The sequence below is a fragment of the Salvia miltiorrhiza genome, chromosome 8 (assembly GCF_028751815.1).
Source record: "Salvia miltiorrhiza cultivar Shanhuang (shh) chromosome 8, IMPLAD_Smil_shh, whole genome shotgun sequence".
Classification (NCBI taxonomy): domain Eukaryota; kingdom Viridiplantae; phylum Streptophyta; class Magnoliopsida; order Lamiales; family Lamiaceae; genus Salvia; species Salvia miltiorrhiza.
Genome location: NC_080394.1, coordinates 52731487 through 52755337, shown reverse-complemented (window position 1 = coordinate 52755337; position 23851 = coordinate 52731487). Strand labels below are relative to the sequence as shown.

General features: G+C 42.1%; 3 protein-coding genes across 4 annotated transcripts; 2 read left to right on the top strand and 1 right to left on the bottom strand.

Moving 5' to 3' along the window:
* Nucleotides 1-3146: 3146 nt before the first annotated feature.
* On the bottom strand, nt 3147-4313 carry LOC130998661 (uncharacterized). The gene has a single exon (XM_057924075.1). The coding sequence runs from the start codon at nt 4311-4313 to the stop codon at nt 3147-3149; it is 1167 nt and encodes a 388-aa protein (XP_057780058.1).
* Nucleotides 4314-10879: 6566 nt separating this feature from the next.
* LOC130999040 (probable beta-1,4-xylosyltransferase IRX10) lies at nt 10880-13763 on the top strand. Its single transcript, XM_057924509.1, has 4 exons — nt 10880-11367; nt 11904-12292; nt 12588-12829; nt 12984-13763. Exons 1-4 carry the CDS (start codon nt 11265-11267, stop codon nt 13495-13497), a joined length of 1248 nt encoding a protein of 415 aa, XP_057780492.1. The 5' UTR covers nt 10880-11264; the 3' UTR covers nt 13498-13763.
* A 2830-nt stretch (nt 13764-16593) lies between these two features.
* LOC130999044 (uncharacterized) lies at nt 16594-19323 on the top strand. 2 transcript variants are annotated; one of them, XM_057924515.1, is made up of 4 exons: nt 16594-16803; nt 17163-17233; nt 18298-18523; nt 18603-19323. In XM_057924515.1, exons 1-4 carry the CDS (start codon nt 16788-16790, stop codon nt 19064-19066), a joined length of 777 nt encoding a protein of 258 aa, XP_057780498.1. In that variant the 5' UTR covers nt 16594-16787; the 3' UTR covers nt 19067-19323. The 2 variants fall into 2 exon arrangements, with proteins under 2 accessions (XP_057780498.1, XP_057780497.1); XM_057924514.1 differs by lacking the exons at nt 16594-16803; nt 17163-17233 and adding an exon at nt 17697-18195.
* The last annotated feature ends 4528 nt before the right edge of the window (nt 19324-23851 follow it).

Here is a 23851-nt window from a genome sequence, read left to right as displayed (position 1 = left end):
CTCGTGGCACATGGCTTCATGGTTGTCGTGGTCTATGGTAAACTCATACCTAGCGGTATGCACGTCGCTCTCTGTGGGGATGACTGCTTCCATTCCATAAGTGAGGGAGAAGGGGGTTTCTCCCGTCGAGGTTCTTGTGGTTGTCCGGTAAGACCATAGGACGCCGGGTACTTCATCCGCCCATTTCCCCTTCGCCTTCTCCAATCGTTTCTTGAGTGTGTTCATGATGGTCTTGTTGGATGATTCAACTTGCCCGTTGGCTTGGGGGTATCTTGGCGTTGAGAAGCTTAGCTTGATGTTCCAAAACCTGCAAAAATCTTGAAAGTCTGCGCTTATAAATTGGGACCCGTTGTCCGTGACGATCTCCTTGGGCACCCCATACCTGCATATAACATTCTTCCAGATAAAACCTTTTACCTCTTTATCCCTAACCTGGTGAAAAGAATCTGCCTCGATCCACTTGGTGAAGTAGTCCGTCACGGCTAACATGTAGACTTTTTGCCCAGGGGCAACAGGTAGTTTGCCTACGATGTCCATCCCCCATTTCATGAAGGGCCATTGAGAAGTGATAGCTTTTAGTGGCTCTGGGGGTAAGTGGGAGACTTGGGCAAATCGTTGGCACTTATCGCATCTCTTGACGTAGTCTGCTGAATCGGCTTTCATGGTGGGCCAGTAATACCCACTAGTCAGGGCTCGATGGGCGAGGCTTCTTCCACCCGAATGGTTGCCGCATTTCCCCTCATGCAGCTCGGAAAGGACATATCTTGCCTCTGCATGGTTAATACATCTCAAGTATGGACCATTGTAAGAGCGCTTATACAATTTACCTCGAATAATGGAGAATCGGGCTGCTTGGGCTTTGAGTCGGCGGGCTTCATTTCTGTTATCTGGGAGTGTGTCTTGTGCTAAGTAATCCATTATGGGGGCATCCAGGTTGGTTCGGCTGACACTTCATGGACTTGTTCCTCCTTATCTTTTTCGGTCGCTGGCCATTGGAGGCAGGTTATCTGAATGACCTTTGGTTGTGTGGTCTAGATGGATGACCCTAAGTTAGCCAATGCATCGGCATGGCTATTGTCCCCTCGTGGAACTTGGCTCAAGGTGAACTCCTCAAAGCTCAATTGTAACTCTTTTGTTTTGCCCAGATAGGCTATCATTTTGGCATCTTTGGCTTGGTAGGATCCTTGCATTTGATTTACCACAAGTTGGGAGTCGCTGAAGACATTGATTCGTTTGACCCCCATCTCCTTGGCCAATTCAAGTCCAGCCACCATTGCCTCATACTCCGCCTCGTTGTTGGTTGCCTTGAATTGACACCGAATTGATTGTTCGACCATGTCGCTCTGAGGTGAAATAAGGACCAAGCCAAGTCCACTTCCCCTCATATTGCTGGACCCGTCAACATAAAGTTTCCAAATCCCCGTTTGATCGGGTTCTTCGGTCATGCAACATAGTTCCTTGTCGGCCTGCATGGTAAGGTTAGGAGTGAAATCAACAATGAAATCTGCTAGTACCTGAGACTTGAGGGCTATTCGGGGCTTGAAGGTAATAACGTATTCGCTTAGTTCTATTGCCCATTTGGTCAATCGACCCGATAGCTCCGGCTTGTGGAGTATGGCTTTGAGGGGGTATGTGGTCACCACTGAGATCGGGTGACATTGGAAGTAGGGTCGAAGTTTTCTTGCTGTGTGGACCAATGCGAGAGCTAGCTTCTCAAGTTGGCTGTATCGGGTCTCCGCATCTAGGAGGGACTTGCTCACATAGTATATCGGTGCTTGCCTCCCTTCGTCCTCCCTGACCAACACGGCACTGACAGCAGTCTCGGACACGACCAAATAAACCAATAGGACTTCATGGTCTTTTGGTTTGGCCAGAAGGGGCGGGTTGGTCAGGTATTGCTTGAGTTGTTGTAATGCCTCCTCACACTCCTCTATCCACTCAAAGGTTTTTGATTTCCTAAGAGTGTTGAAGAATGGATGACACCGCTCTGAGGATTTTGAGATGAATCAGCCCAACGCGGCTATCCTCCCTGTTAATTTTTATACGTCCTTGACGCATGTTGGGGATTGAATCTTCATGATGGAGTCGATTTGGGCCGGGCTGGCCACTATGCCCCTTTGGGTGACCATATAACCTAAAAATTTTCCTGCATTGACACCAAAAGAACATTTAGCAGGGTTAAGTTTCATATTATACTCCCTGAGAATCTTGAAGGTTTGGTTGAGATGGTCGATGTGGTCCTTTGCTTGAATTGATTTGACAAGCATGTCGTCGATGTAGACCTCCATCGTCTGTCCTATCTGGTTCGCAAACATTTTGTTGACCAAGCGTTGATATGTTGCCCCTGCATTTTTCAACCCGAATGGCATAAAGATGTAGCAATAAAGGCCCATGTTGGTCATGAAGGCTGTCTTTTCCTCGTCATCAGGGTGCATTCGTATCTGGTGATACCCTGAGTAAGCATCCATGAAGCTCAGGAGCTCATGGCCGGCGGTTGCGTCCACCAATATGTCGATGTGGGGCAACAGAAATGAGTCCTTCGGGCATGCCTTGTTGAGGTCTGTAAAGTCGATGCAGACCCTCCACTTGTCATTCTTTTTCTTTACTACTATCACATTAGCGAGCCATTCGGGGTAATGGACCTCTCGGATCAATCTGTTCGTCAAGAGCCTTTGAACCTCTTCGTTGATGATTTGATTTCTTTCAGGAGCAAATTTTCTTCGTCTTTGCTTTCTTGGTGGATAGCCTGGATCAACCTGTAGCCTGTGAACAATAACATTTGGGTCAATGCCCGTCATGTCTGCATGGGACCAAGCAAAACAATCGTAGTGTTTAGATAAGAAATTGATAAGCTTCTCTCGGGCGTCCGGGTCAAGTTGTGCTCCAATCCGAACTTTGTGGTCTGGGTGGTCCATGTGGATTTGGACTTCATCTATCTCTATAGCTTCTTCCTCGATCAAACTACGTGGTCGTTTTGGTCGAGCGGGTCGATCAGATTGATCTTCTATAACAGCTCTGCTGCTTGGATGACTTTGGGGCGGGCCGTTGGGCTGCGTCCTGCCTTCGGGCTCATCTGTTCGTGCAGGTTGATATGATGGGGGTGGTTGATCCATCTTTGGGTGGGTCGAGCCATTTTGCTGTAATTGCTATTGAGCGATTTGCTTTGCCTTCATGGTCGTTTGGTAGCATGCCCTTGAATCTTTTTGCTCGCCCCTGATCTCCTTGATGCCCCATTTAGTTGGGAACCGGATGACTTGGTGGTAAGTAGATGGCACTGCTTCCATATCATGGATCCATGGTCGTCCCAAAATGACGTTGAATGCGGAAGGGGCGTTGATCACTAAGAACTTGGTTGATTGATTCACCCCTTCAGCATAGACAGAAAGGTCAATCTCTCCCATCGTGGTCTTGGTCTCACCACTGAAGCCTATGAGCACCGCAGATTTTTTTATTATTTTGGACTCGTTCAGTCCCATCTCCCTGAAAGCATCAAAAAACAAGATATTGGCAGAACTACCATTATCGATTAGAACACGCTTGGTCAAACAATTTGCAATAAAAATTGAAATAACTAAAGCATCATGATGAGGGTGAAGAAGCTTGTCTGATTCAGTTGTATGAAAATTGATTGTTTGGGTCGGAAGGGTTGAAGCGGTCTGGCAGGGCATGTTGGTTTCTGCCTTGTTAGACATAGCCTGTCGAGTATGCTTCTTTGCTGCGGAGTGGGTGACCCCACTTACTTCGGAGCCACCAGATATCACATTCACGGTTCTTTCATGAGATGGTGGGATTGGCGGTGTAGCTTCTCTATGGTCATCATGTCTATCCCTTCCTTGTTGTAGGGTCTGCTTGCCCTTCTCGGTTAGGTAATCGATGAGGTGGCCTTGTTTTAGTAGGTGGGCCACTTCCAATCTGAGGGCGATGCAATCCTCTGTCCGATGCCCATGGTCTGCATGGAACTCACACCACTTGGACCTGTCCCTCTGGTCGGCTGGGGCCCTCATCCTCTCTGGCCATTTAACCTTGTTGCCCAGGTTCCTTAGTGCTTCAACTGCTTCGGAGGGGGAGATGGATAGGGCGTACTCTGAAATCTTTGCTTTCTCGCGGGGGCGTGTGTCGGGTGCCCTATCGTACTCATCCCTTCCTCTACTTTGTCGATAAGGTGGGTATGGTTCAGCACGTCTATCACGACCTGACCTCCTATCCACCCGGTGGTCTCTTTCGGATCTACTGGGTGGGAAGACCCTCTGCATATTGTATTGGTCCTCCTTCCACTTAATCTGTGCCCAAGCCTGAATAAACACGTCCTCCATGGTCTTGCACGGCTACTTGGTGAGAGTTTTATAAAGATCCGAGCCGGGCAATAGACCCTTGCGAAAAGCGGTGACAGCGGTTTGCTCGCTACAGTTGGTGATTGACACCTTCTCCTTGTTGAAACGTCCAATGTAGTCTCGAAGGTGTTCTCCATGTCTTTGGACAATGGCGTACAAGTGCTCCGAAATCTTCTCCAATTTCCTGCTACTTGCATACTGTTGGACAAAAACATCAGTTAGTTGGGCAAAAGAGCTAATAGAGTTATTTGGGAGATTCGTATACCACTGGAGGGCCGATCCTATTAGACTAGAACCGAACCCCTTACACATGCACGCCTCCCTCATGTCACGAGGGATGGCCACGGTGAACATCCTTTGTCGATATTGGACGATATGGTCGTCTGGGTCGGACGCGCCATCAAACATCTTCATGTGGGGGAAGTTGAACTTCCTCAGCATTTCCACCAAAGCTATTTTGTCCACAAAGGGCGAGTCAACATAACAACTCTCTGCACTTTTCTTGATTGGGGTCGGGACTCCTGGTATTCGTTGGATGATGGCCTCCATATCCGCCAATCTTCTAGCCAAGGCGGGGTCTAAGTTCTAGATGGTGTTGGGCATGCCCTGTCGTCCCTGATCGACCTGAACTGGTTGATCTTGGATGCTGCCATTATGACCAAGTGGACCTGTTCGCCTTGCTCCATCTAGTTGTCCCGTTGGGTCACCTTCGTGTGGTCCCGTTGGCACAACATACCCTTGGGTGGTATCGGTCCGGCCTATCGGGGTATAATGGTCCACTCCCCCAGTCGTCAGGTTGACTTGAGTGAGGGCTCCCATTAGGTTTGTCCCGGTTGCTCTGGTTGTCCCGGGTGTTTGGTCCAAAATGTGGGTTTCACCTGCATTCACATGAAGATTGCCCGTGTTAGGATGAATAACCTCCGATCTATTGTTTCTTACCGAGGATGAAGGGTCATCTGGGTTGATCTCAGTTCCATTAGGTGTAAGCGGGATGTCCTCAATATCCATCATGGGGTTAACAGAAACCCGGAATCGATCATGGCGTTGCGTTTGAATTAGCGGAGGCGTTTGGATCTGAGTGAGAGCGTTCAGTCGGGCTAGTAGCTCTTGGTTTTATTTTTCCAACAACAATCGACTCTCCATTTCCTGGGCCATCTGGTCCATCAGGGCATTGAGCTTGACGTCTATCTCCACTTGGGCTAACAACTCGGTTTGTGAGGGAGCATCGGTTATGTCGCGTGTGTCGTTTGGGGTACTCATGGTAGAGCTCAATCAATGTTCGTCGGGAATGCTTGATTGCTAGGGCCCCACGGTGGGCGCCAAATTGTTGGGGATGGATCCAACAATTACGGATAAGGACATCGGGGTCATCCGGTACGATGGGCACTAGCAACCTGAAACACGAACAACGTTAGAGCCCTTCTTGGAGCACCGGTGGGGGTGTCGATGGAAGGGCCTCCGACGCTCAAGTCAGTAAACAATATTAATAAAAATCGTACTGAAAGTAATTGAAAGTAAATGAAAGAGTAAATCGGGTCGATCTGGTCGACGGAGTTGAAGGCAATTGAGCAATGAGCGAGGGCCGTTGGGTCGTCTCGGTTGATCTGATCACCGGAAAACCTAAGGCTGAGAGCGTGGAGGCAGAATAGTGCGAGCAGGAGAGAAGGTGGAGAGGACGTGTTGGAGTGCGAATGATCGTGTGGGTCAAATGACCTAGTTCGTGCATATTTATACCGTGATGGCTCGACGGCTAGGGTTTTGCTGCCACGTCCCCATAAACCCTAGTCGTTCCGATATCCGTGGGATCGTATCACTGACCTTATTTCTTTTCTTCTTCCCCAAGTCATTGTCCTCTCTGGGATTCGGTCGATGGACCTTGATGACCTAAAGTACCGGGTTGGGCTGAGTTAATTGATATTAATTCAATTTTTCAGATTGGGCCTAACGTTTGGGCCGTGCATATTTATTCAAATAGGCTATACGAAATTTTCCCACTATGAAATGGAAATTTTATTGACAAAAGAAGTTTGGAAAAAACCTTGAAAGCACAGGCGCAAACAAGGAGTTGAGCCTAAAAAAAGAAAGCCCAAAAAAATGAAAAAAAAAAACAACTAAACCCTCGCAATAAGGGAGCAAACAACGCAAAGGGAAAGCAGCAACCAAAACAACGCAAGGAAGAGCAAGCCACCCTTCCGGCCAAGGCTACGCAAAGGAGAGCAGCAGAACCAGAGCTGCAGAGACAGAGCAGACAACACCAGAGTAGACAAACACCATAGCAGCCAACACCAGTTCCCCAGAGCCAGAGCATACCAGCATCAGCTCGGCAGATCCAACGCAGACCAGCATCAGCTCAGAAGATCCAGAGCAGACCAGAATGGAGGGACACAAGAACCTGCAAACCAAGCAAGACTAAGAGAACATAAGATCGTCCTCGTCAAAAGATTCTTCGTCATCCAGCATATCTCCCCATTTTTTAGAAACCACAGCCGACATAGCTCGAGCTGCGTCTGAAGAAGAAGAGTGAACCACAAAATTTTGCATAATCGCTCCTCCAGACTGAGCATTGTGCACTTTATTCAAGAACTCCACCGGCGACGGCGTGTCTAGAACGGCGCCCTTATTCATAAACCGCATGCTTGGACCCTCTGCATTCCTGAGACGACTTTTTATACTGTCATTCGGTGGAGCTTGCGGACATTCCATACACTTTTTAGTATGTCAATAACTCCTTTTTAATTTCTTTTCCGAACTACTTTTGCAATAAAATTATTTCTTGAATTTAGCAAGTTGGGGTGAAGAAAAAGATCAGAACTTGTTCGAATATTGTAAATTTTATATACCTTTGGCTATTTTCTCTTTTTCCATGATTTTAGCAGGTAATTTCTTTCAAGATTTATGCAATATTATAAGTTCAAATTTATTTGAAAAAGCCTATGAATATTCTTTTAGCAACATCTCCAGTCTACAATAGAAAATGCTAGAAATAAAATATAGAATTACTCCAACAAATTATTGTGATATGAAGCTTTACACACAAGATCTTAAAAAATTAATGATTCTATTAAAAATTATACTAAATTGCAGATTAAATGAAAATATCATGTTAAACAAAATTTAATATGTAATGGGTTATAGCAGAGTAGAGCCGCTCGGAGGTCAGAGCAGAGACCAGAGCAGCTCGGAAGGTCAGAGCAGAGATCGGAGCAGAGCAGATCGGAAGGTCAGAGTAGATAGCAGAGCATAGCAGCTCGGAAGGTCATAGCAGAGACCAGAGTAGAGTAGCTCGGAAGGCCAGAGCAGAGACCGGAGCAGAGCAGCTCGGGAGGTCAGAGTAGATACCATAGCAGAGCAGCTCGGAAGGTCAGAGTAGAGACCAGAACAGAGCAGCTCGGAAGGTCAGAGCAGGGACCAGAGCAGAGCAGTTCGGAAGATCAGAGCAGAGACCAGAGCAGAGCAGATCAGAAGGTTAGAGCAGATAACAGAGCAGAGCAGCTCGGAAAGTCAGAGCAGACCAGATCTGAGCAGCTCGGAAGGTCGGAGCACTCAGTTGGCGAAGGACAGAGACGAGTCCACAAGATAATCTATTTGGGTAGTGCTAAAACAGATCTATTCTATGAGCGACACCTTTTAGTATGTCAATAACTCATTTTTAATTTATTTTCCGAACCACTTTTGCAATAAAATTATTTCTTGAATTTAGGAAGTTGGGGTGAAGAAAAAGATCAGAACTTGTTCGAATATTGTAAATTTTATGTACCTTTGGCTATTTTATCTTTTTCCATGATTTTAGCAGGTAATTTCTTTCAAGATTTGTGCAATATTATAAGTCCAAATTTATTAGAAAAAGCCTATGAATATTCTTTTAGCAACATCTCCAGTCTACAATAGAAAATGCTAGAAATAAAATATAGAATTACTCTAACAAATTATTGTGATAAGAAGCTTTACACACAAGATCATAAAAAATTAATGATTCTATTAAAAATTATACTAAATTGCAGATTAAATGAAAATATTATGTTAAACAAAAGGGTTAATTACTCGAAAAATCATGAACTTTGGTCGGATTTTCAAGTTTTCCATGAACTTATTTTTATTATCAAATTTTCCTTTAACTTAACCAACTGATCAATTTTTCCATGGTTTTTTACCTCCGGTGATGCTCCGGTCTGAGTTGGCGCCTACGTGGCATTAATAGAAACGACACCGTTTTATAAGAGTGTGTTGAAAGACGTCGTTTTGAATGGAATTCAAGTCAAACGACGTCGCTTCATTGCCAGAGCTGATATTGCACTCCATGCCAGAGCTGATAACACTCGCAAGACCGCCAGAGCTCTATCGGTCTTGTAAGATCTGGTGGTTTTTCAGCTCTGGCGATGGAAATCTACTTTGGCTGTATTGTCAGCTCTGGCGATGGAAATCTACTCTGGCGAGTGTATTCCAGCTCTGGTGAATAAACGTCGGCTCTGTCGAGTTTATTCAGCTCTGGTGAATAAAACGTAGTTTTAGGTGTTATTAAACATCGTCGTCTCTTGTTCCCGCCGGCGATGCCACGTCAATTTTGAGATAACTTAAAGAGTGCCATGTCAGCACTCTATTTGGGGTTTTCTCAAAACCATGAGAAAATTGATCAGTTGGTTAAGTTCAGGGAAAATTTGATAAAAACAAAAGTTCATGGAAAACTTGGAAATCCGACCAAAGTTCATGATTTTTCGCATAATTAACCCTAAATAAAATTTAATATGTAATAGGTTATTTTCAAGGTCAGAGCAGAGACTAGAGCAGAGCAGATCGGAAGGCCAGAGTAGATCTGTAGCTCGGAAGGTTAGAATAGACACCAGAGCAAAGCAGCTCGGAAGGTCAGATCATAGACCAGAGCAGAGCAGATCGGGAGGCCAGAGCAGAGCAGCTATGAATTTTTCAAACATCTAGTACAATTAACATATCCCAACACGTGCACCATAGTTGGTAGACAATAGAATATTCGAATTTCATTTAGGCATTTCGTCGAACAGTTGGTACACAATAGCATATTCTGTTTTTAAAATGTAAACAACAGAAGAAGGAAATGCAATCTATCACTGATGAGGGGTGAAATATGCAAGGTCCTAAGATCAGGACACGTGGCTTTGCTTGGAAGCTGTGAGAAATAGGCAGAGGGAAAAGTCCAGAGCATAGCGACGAAGAAGAAGTCCGCTCTGAGAAAGAAGGTCCAGAGCTACCTGTCAGAGCAGAGCTAACTAGAGCAGAACTGACAGAGCCAGAGCTAACCAGAGCAGAGATGCCAGAGCCAGAGCTACCAGAGCTAACCAGAACTAACCAGAGCAGAGCTAACCAGAGCTAGAGCTACCAGAGCCAGCATGCCAGAGACAACATGCCCAAAGGCAGAGCTACCAGAGACAACATGCCAGAGCAGAGCTACCAGAGATAACCTGCCTCTGGTAGCTATTTGTTCGAAAATATATATATATATTTTTCTCCATTCTTTACACAATTCGTGCAACAACAAACACTAAATTATGCAACATAAACCAAAGATGACAAAGATTTCACAATTTTTTTTTTTGTAACTATGAATATTTTACCATGTGACGACAGATAACAAAGATTTCACAAATTTGTTTTGTGCAACTACGAATATCATACCATGCAACAGTCATTCGTACAATAATTCCAGAGCTGACAATCACTCGCCAGAGCTGACCAAGACCGCCAGAGCGCCAGAGATGACAATCATTCCAGAGCTGCCTACATCTCCAGAGCTGACAATCATTCGCCAGAGATGACCAAGGCCGCCAGAGCCAATCTTGCCGTGAGCCCTGCCAGAGTGCAGCGCTACCAACTCTGCCAGAGTTCAGTGCTACCAGCTCTGCCAGAGTGCAGCGCTACCAACTCTGCCTCTCTTGTACAGACTTTGCTGAAGTAATATCATCTTAATATAATAATCTCAAGTAATAATTAAATATGCAAAAGAAATATTGTAATTAATGCAACTATTTATTCTAATATGTATTTAAAAGAGCGGGGCATCACAGAAACTCTCGACTTCCAAGTTTTCCATGGGGACAAGTCGAAGATGGATGCGGATGAATTGATCGTGCACATGAAACTCGTAAAGGAAGTCACGAAGCGTCGATGATAGAATTAAATTTTTTTATTATAATTTTATTTTAAGTATTATATTTATTTTAATTAATAGTATAATACTCCCTCCGTCCCAGGCCAATAGACTCATTTCTTTTTGGCACGGAGATTAAGAAACTCGCTTTTTGTTAGTTAAATGGTGTTTGGTCCATCAAAAATTCACCTTTTAAGAGTACTCTCTTATGAAAAGAATAAATAGTAGTACTCCTTATTGCTACTTAATATAGCCCTAAATATTTCCATATTAAGACTGAGCCTATTTGAGTGAGACAACCTAAAATAGAAAACGAGCCTATTGAAGTGGGACGGATGGAGTATTAAATTTTAATAAAATATTCTACTACTATTTTAAAATTAAAGAGCTTTATTTGAATTAAAGCCCGAGGAGTGTCTCTTACGTGCACGTGGGACCACGCCTTTGCTCTAATGTGGATGATCTTAACAGCAGCAGTTTTTGTAGTAATAAAAATTGGAGAGGTGGACGGGCCATCAAACCGGTAAGGCAAATGCAGCTATCATTCGCCATTGAAGCACAGCACGCAACAATCAGAATTCTTATACCAATACCATACTCTTATCACAAAATGGACATTATTTACATTAAAATTTCCGATTATTTTTTCCTCCTTAGCGCTGTCTTAAATGGCAAGAAAAGCAAACACGCCGAAGAAGGTAACTCTTCACCTACATTCTAGTACGACTGCTCAACTGCATAAATGCCTGCTCCTCCTTTTCCTTTAAAACATCATATTAGCGTCTTCTTTTCGGAAGCTGTGACCTGAGCAAGATATGGAGTTTCCGATGTGGGGTTTTCTGCTTCTCGCTCTGTTCACGGCCACCGTCGCCGTCGACGGGATTGACCGCCGCGGTGCGCGTACCGAGAGAATTTCAGGTGCGTCTTATTTCTCTTTAATTTCAACTAATTACGCTGATTCGAATCCTCGATGAAGAAATTTTGAGCAATTGAATTATGATATTGAAATTTGCATCAGCTAGCGCATGCATTTTGCAGCTTTTCTCAATTTTTCTGCGTAATGTTGAGCTTGTACAAGTTTGGTGATATGCAATCGAATTCAGGAAGAAATGCTACTTTTTCAGTTTGTTGTGTGTTTCTGTGGAGGTTTAATTCGAAGATATGTATTACTGCTCTATACAGTCAAGAAATTTGGGGGTGAAAAAATAAGGGTTTTGGAAATTGGCAAGTTCTGGCTGGTTTCCTTACGTTTGTCAAGATAAAATTTCCTTTAAGTTTATAATTGTGTTGGGGAAGTCTCAACTATAAGCTTTCTTATCATTCCAATTCATTTTTAGGATTAATCATTTGATATTTTCAAATATGTTTCAAATTCATTAACTTACTTTTATGTTGTACAACAATTTATTTGAAACATGTTTGGTGATCTTGTCATTATGTATCTATATATGTAGGAAGTGCTGGTGATGTTCTTGATGATAATCCTGTGGGAAGATTGAAAGTTTATGTATACGAACTTCCGAGCAAATACAACAAGAAGATCCTGCAGAAAGATCCACGTTGTCTAACACACATGTTTGCTGCTGAGATATTTATGCACCAGTTTCTCTTAACCAGTGCCGTTAGAACTCTGAATCCCAATGAAGCAGATTGGTTTTACACACCTGTTTACTCGACTTGTGACCTTGCGCCCAATGGATTGCCACTGCCTTTCAAATCTCCAAGAATGATGAGGAGCGCTATACAGCTCATCTCGGCAAGATGGCCTTACTGGAATCGAACTGAAGGAGCTGATCATTTCTTTCTCGTTCCTCATGATTTTGGTGCCTGCTTTCACTATCAAGTAAGCTTTTTATTTCTATATGTTGCTTTCTCATCTCTACAGAATTGGACTGTTGAATGAGAACCAACTAAAAACACACATTTTTCATCAGCTGCATACAAACTGATATTATTAATATCTGTACAAAAAAGTAGTTGATTATTCTGATAAATGTTATGCATTTTTGTTTTACTAGGCTATATAAAGTAGACATTATATGTGAAATTTTTACGACATTATAAATTTGGATGTTTACTTGATCCTTGCTTACTGAGGACACTAGATGATGATTTTCCAATGGTTTGGCCAATTGTAGGAAGAGAAAGCTGTAAAAAGAGGGATCCTGCCGTTGCTTCAACGTTCTACACTGGTTCAAACTTTTGGACAGCGAAACCATGTCTGCCTAAATGAAGGTTCAATAACAATACCTCCATATGCGCCTCCAGAGAAAATTATGTCCCACTTGATTCCCCCCGACACACCAAGATCCATCTTCGTCTATTTTCGTGGTTTGTTCTATGATGTAAACAACGACCCTGAAGGTGGTTACTACGCGAGGTATGTCTCAACATTGCAGTCAAATGAAGATGGTATTAGTTTCTCTTGTTTGAGCATCTTCAACACAGTCTCACATCCCAAAGTCTCCAATATCGTTCATTCTAATTCTAAACTCATTTAAAGCTAATGGCATATATTCTTGATCTATGTACAGAGGTGCCCGAGCGTCCATGTGGGAGAATTTCAAGAACAATCCACTATTCGACATCTCCACAGACCACCCAACCACATACTACGAAGACATGCAGCGCGCTGTGTTCTGTTTATGCCCTCTAGGTTGGGCTCCATGGAGCCCCAGGCTTGTCGAAGCTGTGATCTTTGGTTGCATCCCGGTGATCATAGCAGACGACATAGTGCTGCCATTTGCAGACGCTATTCCATGGGAGGAAATTGGAGTGTTTGTAGCAGAGAAGGACGTCCCCTACTTGGATGCCATCCTCACATCCATCCCGGTTGATGTGATTCTCAGGAAGCAGAGGCTACTCGCGAATCCTTCCATGAAACAGGCCATGCTGTTCCCTCAGCCAGCACAATCCGGAGACGCTTTCCACCAAATCTTAAATGGGCTCGCCCGTAAGCTGCCTCATGACAAGAGTATTTACTTGAAGGCTGGCGACAACGTTTTGAACTGGACTGCAGGACCAATTGGGGACCTCAAGCCTTGGTGAAGACGCGATCGAGTAGAGTTTCTTGCTCGTGCAGAAAGTAATGGTGAAACTTGAGTATTGTAGAAGTTGTCGAGGAATACAACTTTTTGTTTCTGGTTTTATCTCTGCCATGATTGCTGCAGGAATTGTTAATTTTTGTGTATATGAGTTGAAGAATGAAGGTTTGAAGAAGAGGATGATAATGGTAGTGTGATTAGTTACCTTAGTACGTGCTTTCAAGGGTTCTCCTTGGTTTTTTCTTTAATAAAATCTTAATTTAATTGCTACATTAAAGAACCTAATGAGATTCTTGAGAGCATCTCCAGTGGCGGCTCTAGCAGCCGGATCAAGCCGGGCCGCTAGAGCCGCCCACGCGTTGGAGAGCCGAGGCTGGTTCAAAGCGGGAGGATGGGGAGAGCCGGGTGCGAAGGAGGTATATGTTTGCCGCATGTACTACACTCGTCCAACCAAAAAAAACTAAAAAAATAAATAAATGTTTAAAATGTTGCCAACAGTAATTTTCGAAAACATTTTTTTCTTTTGCAGGTTGCCGTTTGATGAAGCATGAAACTAACACCCAATTATAAAGCATAAACGAGACACAGATTTACGTGGTTCAGTCATTAAGACCTACATCCACGGGAGGTCTTCGAGTTCTTCCACTGCTGAAATGGAAATTTTATTGAAAAAAAGAAGTTTGGAAAAAACCTTGAAAGCACAGGCAAACAAGGAGTTGAGCCTCAAAAAAGAAAGCCCAAAAAAATGAAAAAAAAACAAATACACCCTCGCAAAAAGGGAGCAAACAACGCAAAGGGAAAGCAGCAACCAAAACAACGCAAGGAAGAGCAAACCACCCTTCCGGCCAAGGCTGCGTAGAGCAGAGAAGCAGAGCCAGAGCAGCAGAGACAGAGCATACTACACCAGAGCAACAGATCCAGAGCAGACCCAGAGCTGCAGAGCCAGAGCAGACAACGCCAGAGCAGACCTCGCTAGGGCAGCAAACACCAGAGCAGCCAACACCAGTTCCCCAGAGCCAGAGCATACCAGCATCAGCTCGGCAGATCCAAAGCAGACCAGCATCAGCTCGGAAGATCCAGAGCAGACCAGAACGGAGGGACACAAGAACCTGCAAACCAAGCAAGACTAAGAGAACATAAGATCGTCCTCGTCAAAAGATTCTTCGTTGTCCAGCATATCTCCCCATTTTTTAGAAACCACAGCCGACATAGCTCGAGCTGCGTCTGAAGAAGAAGAGTGAACCACAAAATTTTGCATAATCGCTCATCCAGACTGAGCATTGTGCACTTTATTCAAGAACTCCACCGGCGACGGCGTGTCTAGAACGGCGCCCTTATTCATAAACCACATGCTTGGAACCTCTGCATTCCTGAGCCGACTTTTTATACTGTCATTCGGTGGAGCTCGCGGACATTCCATACACTTTTTAGTATGTCAATAACTCCTTTTTAATTTCTTTTCCGAACCACTTTTGCAATAAAATTATTTCTTGAATTTAGGAAGTTGGGGTGAAGAAAAAGATCAGAACTTGTTCGAATATTGTAAATTTTATATACCTTTGGCTATTTTCTCTTTTTCCATGATTTTAGTAGGTAATTTCTTTCAAGATTTATGCAATATTATAAGTCCAAATTTATTCGAAAAGCCTATGAATATTCTTTTAGAACATCTCCAGTCTACAATAGAAAATGCTAGAAATAAAATATAGAATTACTCCAACAAATTATTGTGATAAAAAGCTTTACACACAAGATCATCAAAAATTAATGATTCTATTAAAAATTATACTAAATTGCAGATTAAATGAAAATATCATGTTAAACAAAAGGGTTAATTACGCGAAAAATCATGAACTTTGGTTGGATTTCCAAGTTTTCCATGAACTTTTTTTCTTATCAAATTTTCCCTTAACTTAACTAACTGATCAATTTTGCCATGGTTTTTACCTCCGGTGGTGCTCCGTTTTGAGTTGGCGCCTACGTGGCATTAATAGAAAGACTTCATTGCCAGAGCTGATATTGCACTCCATGCCAGAGCTGATAACACTCGCAAGGCCGCCAGAGCTCTGTCGGTCTTGTAAGATCTGGTGGTTTGTCAGCTCTGGCGATGGAAATCTACTCTGGCGAGTGTATTCCAGCTATAGTGAATAAGCGTAGGCTCTGTCGAGTTTATTCAGCTCTGGTGAATAAAACATAGTTTTAGGGTTTATTAAACATCGTCGTCTCTTGTTCCCGCCGGCGATGCCACATCAATTTTGAGATAACTTAAAGAGTGCCATGTCAGCACTCTATTTGGGGTTTTCTCAAAACCATGGCAAAATTGATCAGTTGGTTAAGTTCATGGAAAACTTGGAAATCCAACCAAAGTTCATGATTTTTCGCATAATTAATCCTAAACAAAATTTAATATGTAATGGGTTATTTTCAAGGTCAGAGCTGAGACCAGAGCAGAGCCGCTCGGAGGTCAGAGCAGAGACCAGAGCAGCTCGGAAGGTCAGAGTAGAACAGATCGGAAGGTCAGAGCAGAGAAGCTCGGAAGGTCAGAGCAGAGAAGCTCGGAAGGTCAGAGCAGACCAGAGTAGAACAGATCGGAAGGTCAGAGCAGACACCAGAGCAGAGCAGCTCAGAAGGTCAGATCAGAGACCAGTGCAGAGCAGATCGGGAGGCCAGAGTAGAGCAGCTCGGAAGGTCAGAGCAGAGCAGCTGTGAATTTTTCAAACATCTAGTACAATTAACATATCCCAAAACGCGCACCATAGTTGGTAGACAATAGAATATTCGAATTTCATTTAGGCATTTCGTCGAACAGTTGGTACACAATAGCATATCAGCCGGTCTTGCATGCAGCGGTCGCACTCCAGTGCGACGGGTCTGCCCTGACCCGGCCTGCGCCCCAGATCCAAAATCCTGAATCTTAAATTATTACATTTGTTTACAATAATTATTATTTTTAATAAACATGAGATATACATTTGTTCGCACAAATGTATACTTATATAAGTATAAGGCCCAGTTTGATAGGGTTGGATATGTTAGTTTGTTAAATAATCCAACATTTACTTAGTGTTTGATAGAATTGGCAAATAACAAAGAAGGCCCGCATCAGCCCGACGACCCGCATGAATAATGTTGTTTCGCCTCGTTCAATTAACTAGCGTTGGGCACCGGTTTACATTAATCTAGGAGGGCTAAAAAATTCAAATTTCATTAATGCCCTCCGAAAATCGATTTTAAAGATTGGGATTTGGGAACAACAAAATCTGCCATTTTCTTCATCTGCTTTGCCGTGAAAGAATGCTCCGTCGAACTGGTAAGTAATTCTCATTTTATCTGTATCTCTTCTCCCATTATTCTTTGTTCGATAATCTCTGCTTTGTCGTGAAGAATGCTCCGACGATTTTTTTTTTCCATTTGTCTTGTAATTTTTTTAGGCGAAGTAAATAATCTCTGCCATTATTCTTTTTTCCATTGGAGATATTTGTTACTGAGAAAACGCAATTGATTTCAGAAATGAACCATTCGAAAAATTGGGAGATGTTCTTTTCGTGGTGACGATGGATTCAATTTATGAAATTTTTTGCTTTTATTCTTACATATTGCGGGTTATGTTGACTGCTGCATTTGTCGACCTCAATGTGGCATCTCATATTTGATTTTCTGTTTTGCAAGGTAAAATGTTGAAGGCTCTTGTATCTTTTGCTGCTACGACAATTCTTTTCCACCCCAAGGCACGACAAAAGGTTTGGCTTTACCAACCATTTCAAAATCTCTTTACTTGATGGTTAGAGATGTGTAAAATGGTGGAAAATGTTATTTCTGATATGTATTAGGCTGCTGATTACACATGCTATGCTTCTTTGGATTGTTTTTTGCTCCTTTAGTGCTGATTATCCTGATTGGTGATTTCTTTTCTTTTTAAATTTTTCTATTTTTGATTTTTCTGTTTCATATTGGTTGTTATCTCCTTTGATTGACAGTCACTTACTCAAACTTTGTCCTGTGCTTTTATATTAGTTTGGTTGGTGATTTCTTGTGTTTTTTGTATGAAATACATGGTCTGCCCATGATCTCTGTGGTAACGTTATGGGGACTCGTTATGCCCATAGTCTCTACACCCGTCTTACAAATTCTTGTGTTATATTGGATTGATTGCAGTTGTAGAATTTGGTACTACACAATGATAAACACATCAATTAACAAGAAAGTTGTGGCTTGGATGATTGAGGAAGTTATGCGTCAATTTTACAACTAACTAGTCGTTATTATTGAAGTAATCATTAGGCTGAAATCCCGTAAGAGAAAACGTGGCTGTGAGTCTCAGCCTTACAGCTATATAGCTCGGATACCCGACCAAGTAAAGCACTTAAATCGATTAACTAATGTTAGTGATGTAGATTGTATACTCAATCTAAGGATGGACTGCAACACATTCGGTCGATTATGTAACTTGTTAAAGCAACTAGGTTCTTTGGATGACGGTACATATGTAAGTGTTGAAGAACAAGTGGTGATGTTCTTGTCAATCTTAGCACATCATAAGAAGAATAGGATTGTCCGTTTTGATTTTTGGAGATCGGGACAAACAATATCACATTACGTGCATACTGTCTTGAATGCCATTTTGAAGATCCATGTACTCCTATTGGTGAAGCCACAACCCGTTTCCGAAGAATGTAATGACTCGAGGTGGAAGTGGTTTAAGGTACTTATAAATTAAAATAATGTAACAAAATCTTATATGAATCCAATATGCTGCAATTTTTCAAATAATAGTTGACAACAGCCTGTTTTGTCCTGCCTTTAGGGATGCCTCGGTGCATTAGACGACACATATATTAGTGTGTTGGTGCCCAATATTGACAAGGCCAGGTATAGAACACGTAAGGGGCAGATTGCGACCAACATGCTAGGAGTATGTGATCGCAATATGAAGTTTGTGTATGCACTGCCGGGTTGGGAGGGCTCAGCTGCTGATTCACGCGTACTCCGGGATGCAGTCAACAGGCGACATGGATTTAGAGTCCCCCGCGGTACGTTTCTAAAGAGAAATTCTGTGGTTTTTTCTTATCAATATATGTTTAATCGGTCTTTGTATTATCAATTGTTTAGGGAACTATTATTTGGTAGATTGTGGCTATGCAAACAGTGAAGGCTTTCTAGCACCGTATAAGGGAGTCCGTTACCATTTGAAGGAGTGGGGGCCTACTAATTCAAGGCCACAAAATGCTGAGGAGTTGTTTAATCTACAACATGCTAAGGCTCAGAATGTTATTGAGCGTGCATTTGGGATCATAAAGATGCGGTGGGCTGCACTGAGAAGTACAACCTATTATCCGATCAAAGTCCAAGTTAGGCTAATCATGGCGTGCGTTCTCCTTGAAAACTTCATTCGTTCCAACATGGCGGTTGATCCGATCGAGCAGCAGTACGATCTTCTTCTCCAAGACCTCGAGAACACCAATGACGAGCAGGAGGATTTCGTTGACACAATTGAATCATCTCAATGGTGGAACGCGGACAGGGATGTCCTCGCTCAAACAATGTGGCAACAATATTTACATGCTATGAATTAATGCATGTGCAGTGATTAACTCACAACCATCTATTTAAGTTGGAATTTAAGACCAATGTGTTTATGATCTATACTTTGTCCTGTTCATTAGAATTTTGGTATGGATATGCTGTGATATTTGTGTTGTTTTTTGCTTATTGGATTGGATGGAATTAGACCATTTCTATTTTTGTTGTCTTTGCTTAATGAATATAATTTTTCGTAGTTGATTGTTTTTTTTCTTCTTCTCCAAGCATGTAATCACCATTTTCACGTTGGTTTTGCAGTAAAAATGGAAAATTGGCAGCAGTACGTAAGCAAAACACCAATGTGTGATTGTGGTAATGGACGGATGCGTCAATTGCGCGCGGGGCAGGAATCCGGGAAGATGCTTCTACAGATGTCCATTGAAAGGCATTATCGGCGATCACCCTAAAGGATTCATATGGTGTGATGAATATCAACATCTGGAGGCGGCAACGAACTTCGTTCCGCATGAACAGGCAGCCACCTCACAGTCCGGGTGTTCGTTTACTGCAGAGCAACACAATGCACCAATGTTCCCGGGGAATCATTGCAGCTCACGCCAACCGAATATATATCAAATTGATTTACTACTTGTTTATGTGTTCATGGTTGTTGTTATTTTATTACTTGGTGTTTTGCTAGGCTTTGTCATTGCTAAGATGAGTTAGGTTAGGTGTTTTCAATTTTAAAGACCCATGAAATACTTCACTCGAATCTTTTGATCATGGAGGATTTATATTTTGTGGGATTTTAAGTCCCAAAAATATATAAAGACATATTTCAATTTTTGTATTATATCTTGTGACATTCGTGGGTGTTAGTTCAAGTATTATTTTTTTTCTTTGGCATTTATAAGATGGCAAATGAAATATATCAATACTCCAATTCATAGCAATAGCATACGAAGAAAAAATAATCACATTCTAATGGAAAAAAGTAATAAGAATAATAAGGAAACTAATGAAATATTTGCATTTTTCTACTTTTTGATATTCAATATTCATGCATTTAATTTATTTTAAATCAATTTACTTTTTTTTCCTACTCAGTATTAAATCGTTTATCTTATTTATACCTTTTTTTTTACGATGGTTCTGCAATTCATATCAGTTGGATTGGATGAATTTCTTTGCTATTTAAAAAATGCATCTATTAAGCAATGAGGGAAGATAGCTTCTCAAATTTGTGAAAAATTAAATACAAAGGAAACAGGTGGTGGTTGCCTCATCGGCTCATACAATTAATTGCATGCAAAAGTGTTTTAAGGCTTAATCCTTGTACAAAGAACAATGGCTGGCTGATGCATAGAGCAATGATGATTAACTTACAGTGAAGAATTTAAAACAATCCAAAGAAATCCATCCAAATTCCTCAAATTCGATGGATATTTATCAAATCAATTTACTCTCATGCAATTAATACACTCCTCAACTACACCTCTTGTTCTCGGTTTTTGTCTATAAAAATCAATGGTTTTCTCATTTCAATGCATCTTCTCCTTTCATTACCTCTTCTCCATAAAAAAAAACAGAGAATGTCTTTGAGGGATATCGATGCTCAGTCGTGGTATATCTACGATAACCAATGGAATGCAGCCCACGACAAGTTCCTTCTTGAGTCATTGATAGCAAAGAAGGAGGAGTGTCAGCCTGTTCCGCCGTACAAGTCAGTCCACGCAAAATTATGCGTAATGAGCTCTCTCAACGAAGCTTTCAACACCACGTTAGAGATCGACGTTGTTGAAGAAAGGATTGCCTTTCTTAAAGGGCGACATGCCACTTTCAAGCGCATATCTAAGAATAATGGAACTCATTGGGATGTGGAGAAGAACATGGTGATTGCAGCGAACGTCGCGTGGAAAGGAATCATCAAGGTAAGGATTTTAATTGGTCTTCATAAATTTTTGGTTGTTGTTGTGTTGCTCATAAATTTTGCCATTTTTGCTATAATTTTTGTTTAAGGATGACGAGTTCACCGAGGCTTATTTTTGGAAGGGGGAGCCCGAGTGGCGCAACCTTTGCAAGCTTTTCGATCCCATTGATATCAAAGCAGAGTCGTCGACTTCTCGCACTGTGATCGTCATCAGTGATACAGCAACTGAGAAGCTTGGCCGTAGCTCTAACAACCCGATCTATTCTCCCCAATCCCTTGGTGAGGTGAACTCTTCCCCGCTACAAGGACTGGCTCGTCTAACGCCGGCTATTTGGTGATCGTAAGTGGCCGGACATTGAGTAGAGACTGCGGTTTCTGGAGCCAAATGCCGTTGCTAATGACGAAGAAGGCGCTGACGAAGATGTACCAGAGGCCTCGTGTGGTTCGTCGTGGGCTCCTTGGTAGTAGGCTGTTCTCATGTTGTCTGTTGTGTTGGATTGCATTTCTAGCTGTCTCGAGTTTGTGTTTTTTTATATTTCTTTATATTGTGTTTTTCATGTTACTTTTATGTTGATGTTATTTTGTCCCCCCCGCAAATGAAGATGCCTCGGTTGAATGTGATCTTATTGCTAAGATGGGGGAGTTGTAATTTTGATCTTTGAACTATATGAATGAACCAATGCTGCTTTTTGACCCTGTTTTTCATCACAATTGACAGCAAAATGTAGTTTCAAATCACTAGAAACATTGGTAGAAGCTTGACTGCAAGATGAAGAAAGTATTTGTGCAACTTATGTTAAAAAATCATGGAAATAAAAGGAGATAAATATTGGTTGAAGGAAATAAAATGAGATAAATATAACTCCAAACACAACAAAGATAACTTAATAACAAGAACTGTCATCACATGAAACTTAGTACAGTTTTCAAAAGAAGCTAAAGAAAAACATCTGTCATAGCATCCATAATAGTTATAACAAAAGAAGTCAAACCTAAGTAAAAAAAATACTAAAACCACAAGAAGAAACCACCTCAAATTGAAACAAAGTACTAAAAATGAAGGAAATTCAGCAGTTGTCTTCACATAATCAGGCAAAAGGATAGGTTGGCTTGTTGGCTTGTTTCAGTCTACTTGCAACGCATTTGCAGCACGCGCATGAGGTACTCCTGCCTTGCTCCTTCAGGGAGGCTCATGAAAAGCTCGAGCCTCTCTCTCTTATCCACGAGTATCTCGCAAACATCGAACTTGTCGCTGATATTGAGTCCCGGTATGGCACACACAGTCTCAAACACTTCAGACCTTACTTGAGCTAGGTCAAATTCGTAGCCAATTCTATTTCCAATGTGCTCCAGCCTCTTGTCTGTGTTGCGACCGATTTCAAGCAGCAGCTCGCGAACTCCATCAAGGCCATCATCTCGCTTGTGCTTTCTGCCTGCATTCCGTCTCTCTCGTCCACACTTTTGACTATTACAGACGCTGCCTTCAGCCACATCATTCACCAGCTCTTTCTCACCTTGTGGCGGTGGAGTTATCTCATCGCTGTTCACATCGCTGTTCGCTATTTTGAACAAAGTTACAGCAGAGACAACAAGGAACAAATAGAATCAACAAATAGAATGAAAGAATGAAGCAGAGATTCTCATATTTTTTAGTATGAATTCATATATATACATTATTTAAACAAAAACAATGCAATCTTATTAATAGATCAATGAAATGAATGTTCACACTGTCATTCGCATTCTATTCACAAAAATTAGAAAAAAACTCAATCTTCACCAAAATGAAAATGAAAACGCGAATAACATATAAAAAAATAAAAAATAATGGTCCAAATGTAAAAACTATCGAAATAACCAGCAAAAATTTCAGATAATCAGTTCTATTTTCAAGTATTTGAAACAACAGTATAAACCCTAACCACATTTGGGAGATTTCGAAAATAGGTTACCATGCGCAGGAGAAGCCATTGTTTCCAGCCGTCGATAGCAAATTATGTGTCCGAAGAAGTGTATTTCCAGCTGAGCCATTATAATCCAATATATAATGGCGGGAATCAGACGAAGAATCGCTCCAGCCAAAAAATCGGGGGAATTTTCCCTCGAAGCAACGAACGATCCATCTTCTCGGACGATGACATAGGCAACTGAAAAGAGGGATACGCTGGTCATTTCGAAAAATATTAAAGGACAATATTGTAATTTTACAACTTATTCATGCGTAAACCATATGCTACCGAACGCCCAAAAAAATAGACTACCATTAAAACAAACCTATCAAACAAAAAAAAAGGCTATTAGTAAGGCCTTAGCAACTATGGGCCCTTTGGTTTAAAATAATCAAGCCCAAACCAACCAATCCTACCAAACTAGGCCTAAGTATTTACTTTCATTTAATATAAAGTACTCCTCTAAACCCTAAATTCTATAAACTAAACCCTAAACCCACCCTGTAAACTAAACCCTAAACCCTAATATGAGTATTGAAGTTAATTACTTATATTAACATAAATATACATTTATGCGAACAAATGTATATAATATGCTTATACATTTGTATATAATGGTCAGGCGAATGACTGTCAGCTCTGGCACTGGAAATCTACTCTGGCGAGTGATGGTCAGCTCTGGCGAGCTTGGTCAGGAGAATGACTGTCAGCTCTGGCACTGGATATCTACTCTGGCGAGTGATGGTCAGCTCTGGCGAATGATTTTCATCTCTGTCGAGTTTGGTCAGCTCTGGCGGCCTTGACCGCTTGGTGAGTGTTGTCAGCTTTGTCAGCTCTGGCAAATGAATTTCAGCTCTCTGTCGAGTTTGGTCAGCTCTGGCGGCCTTGGTTAGCTCTTGCGGGTCAGAGTTTCGGGTCAGTAGCGCGGGTTTGGAGCGGGTCGACCCGTCGCACTCTTG

Bases quoted from the DNA above. Each gene is read 5' to 3' on its own strand.
- LOC130999044 (XM_057924514.1), top strand. From the start codon at position 17,908: ATGGACTGCAACACATTCGGTCGATTATGTAACTTGTTAAAGCAACTA. The intron at 18,196-18,297 runs GTACTTATAAAT...TCCTGCCTTTAG, and splicing joins CGAGGTGGAAGTGGTTTAAG to GGATGCCTCGGTGCATTAGA. The intron at 18,524-18,602 runs GTACGTTTCTAA...TCAATTGTTTAG, and splicing joins TGGATTTAGAGTCCCCCGCG to GGAACTATTATTTGGTAGAT.
- LOC130998661 (XM_057924075.1), bottom strand. From the start codon at position 4,313: ATGGAGGACGTGTTTATTCAGGCTTGGGCACAGATTAAGTGGAAGGAG.
- LOC130999040 (XM_057924509.1), top strand. From the start codon at position 11,265: ATGGAGTTTCCGATGTGGGGTTTTCTGCTTCTCGCTCTGTTCACGGCC. The intron at 12,293-12,587 runs GTAAGCTTTTTA...GGCCAATTGTAG, and splicing joins GTGCCTGCTTTCACTATCAA to GAAGAGAAAGCTGTAAAAAG. The intron at 12,830-12,983 runs GTATGTCTCAAC...ATCTATGTACAG, and splicing joins GAAGGTGGTTACTACGCGAG to AGGTGCCCGAGCGTCCATGT.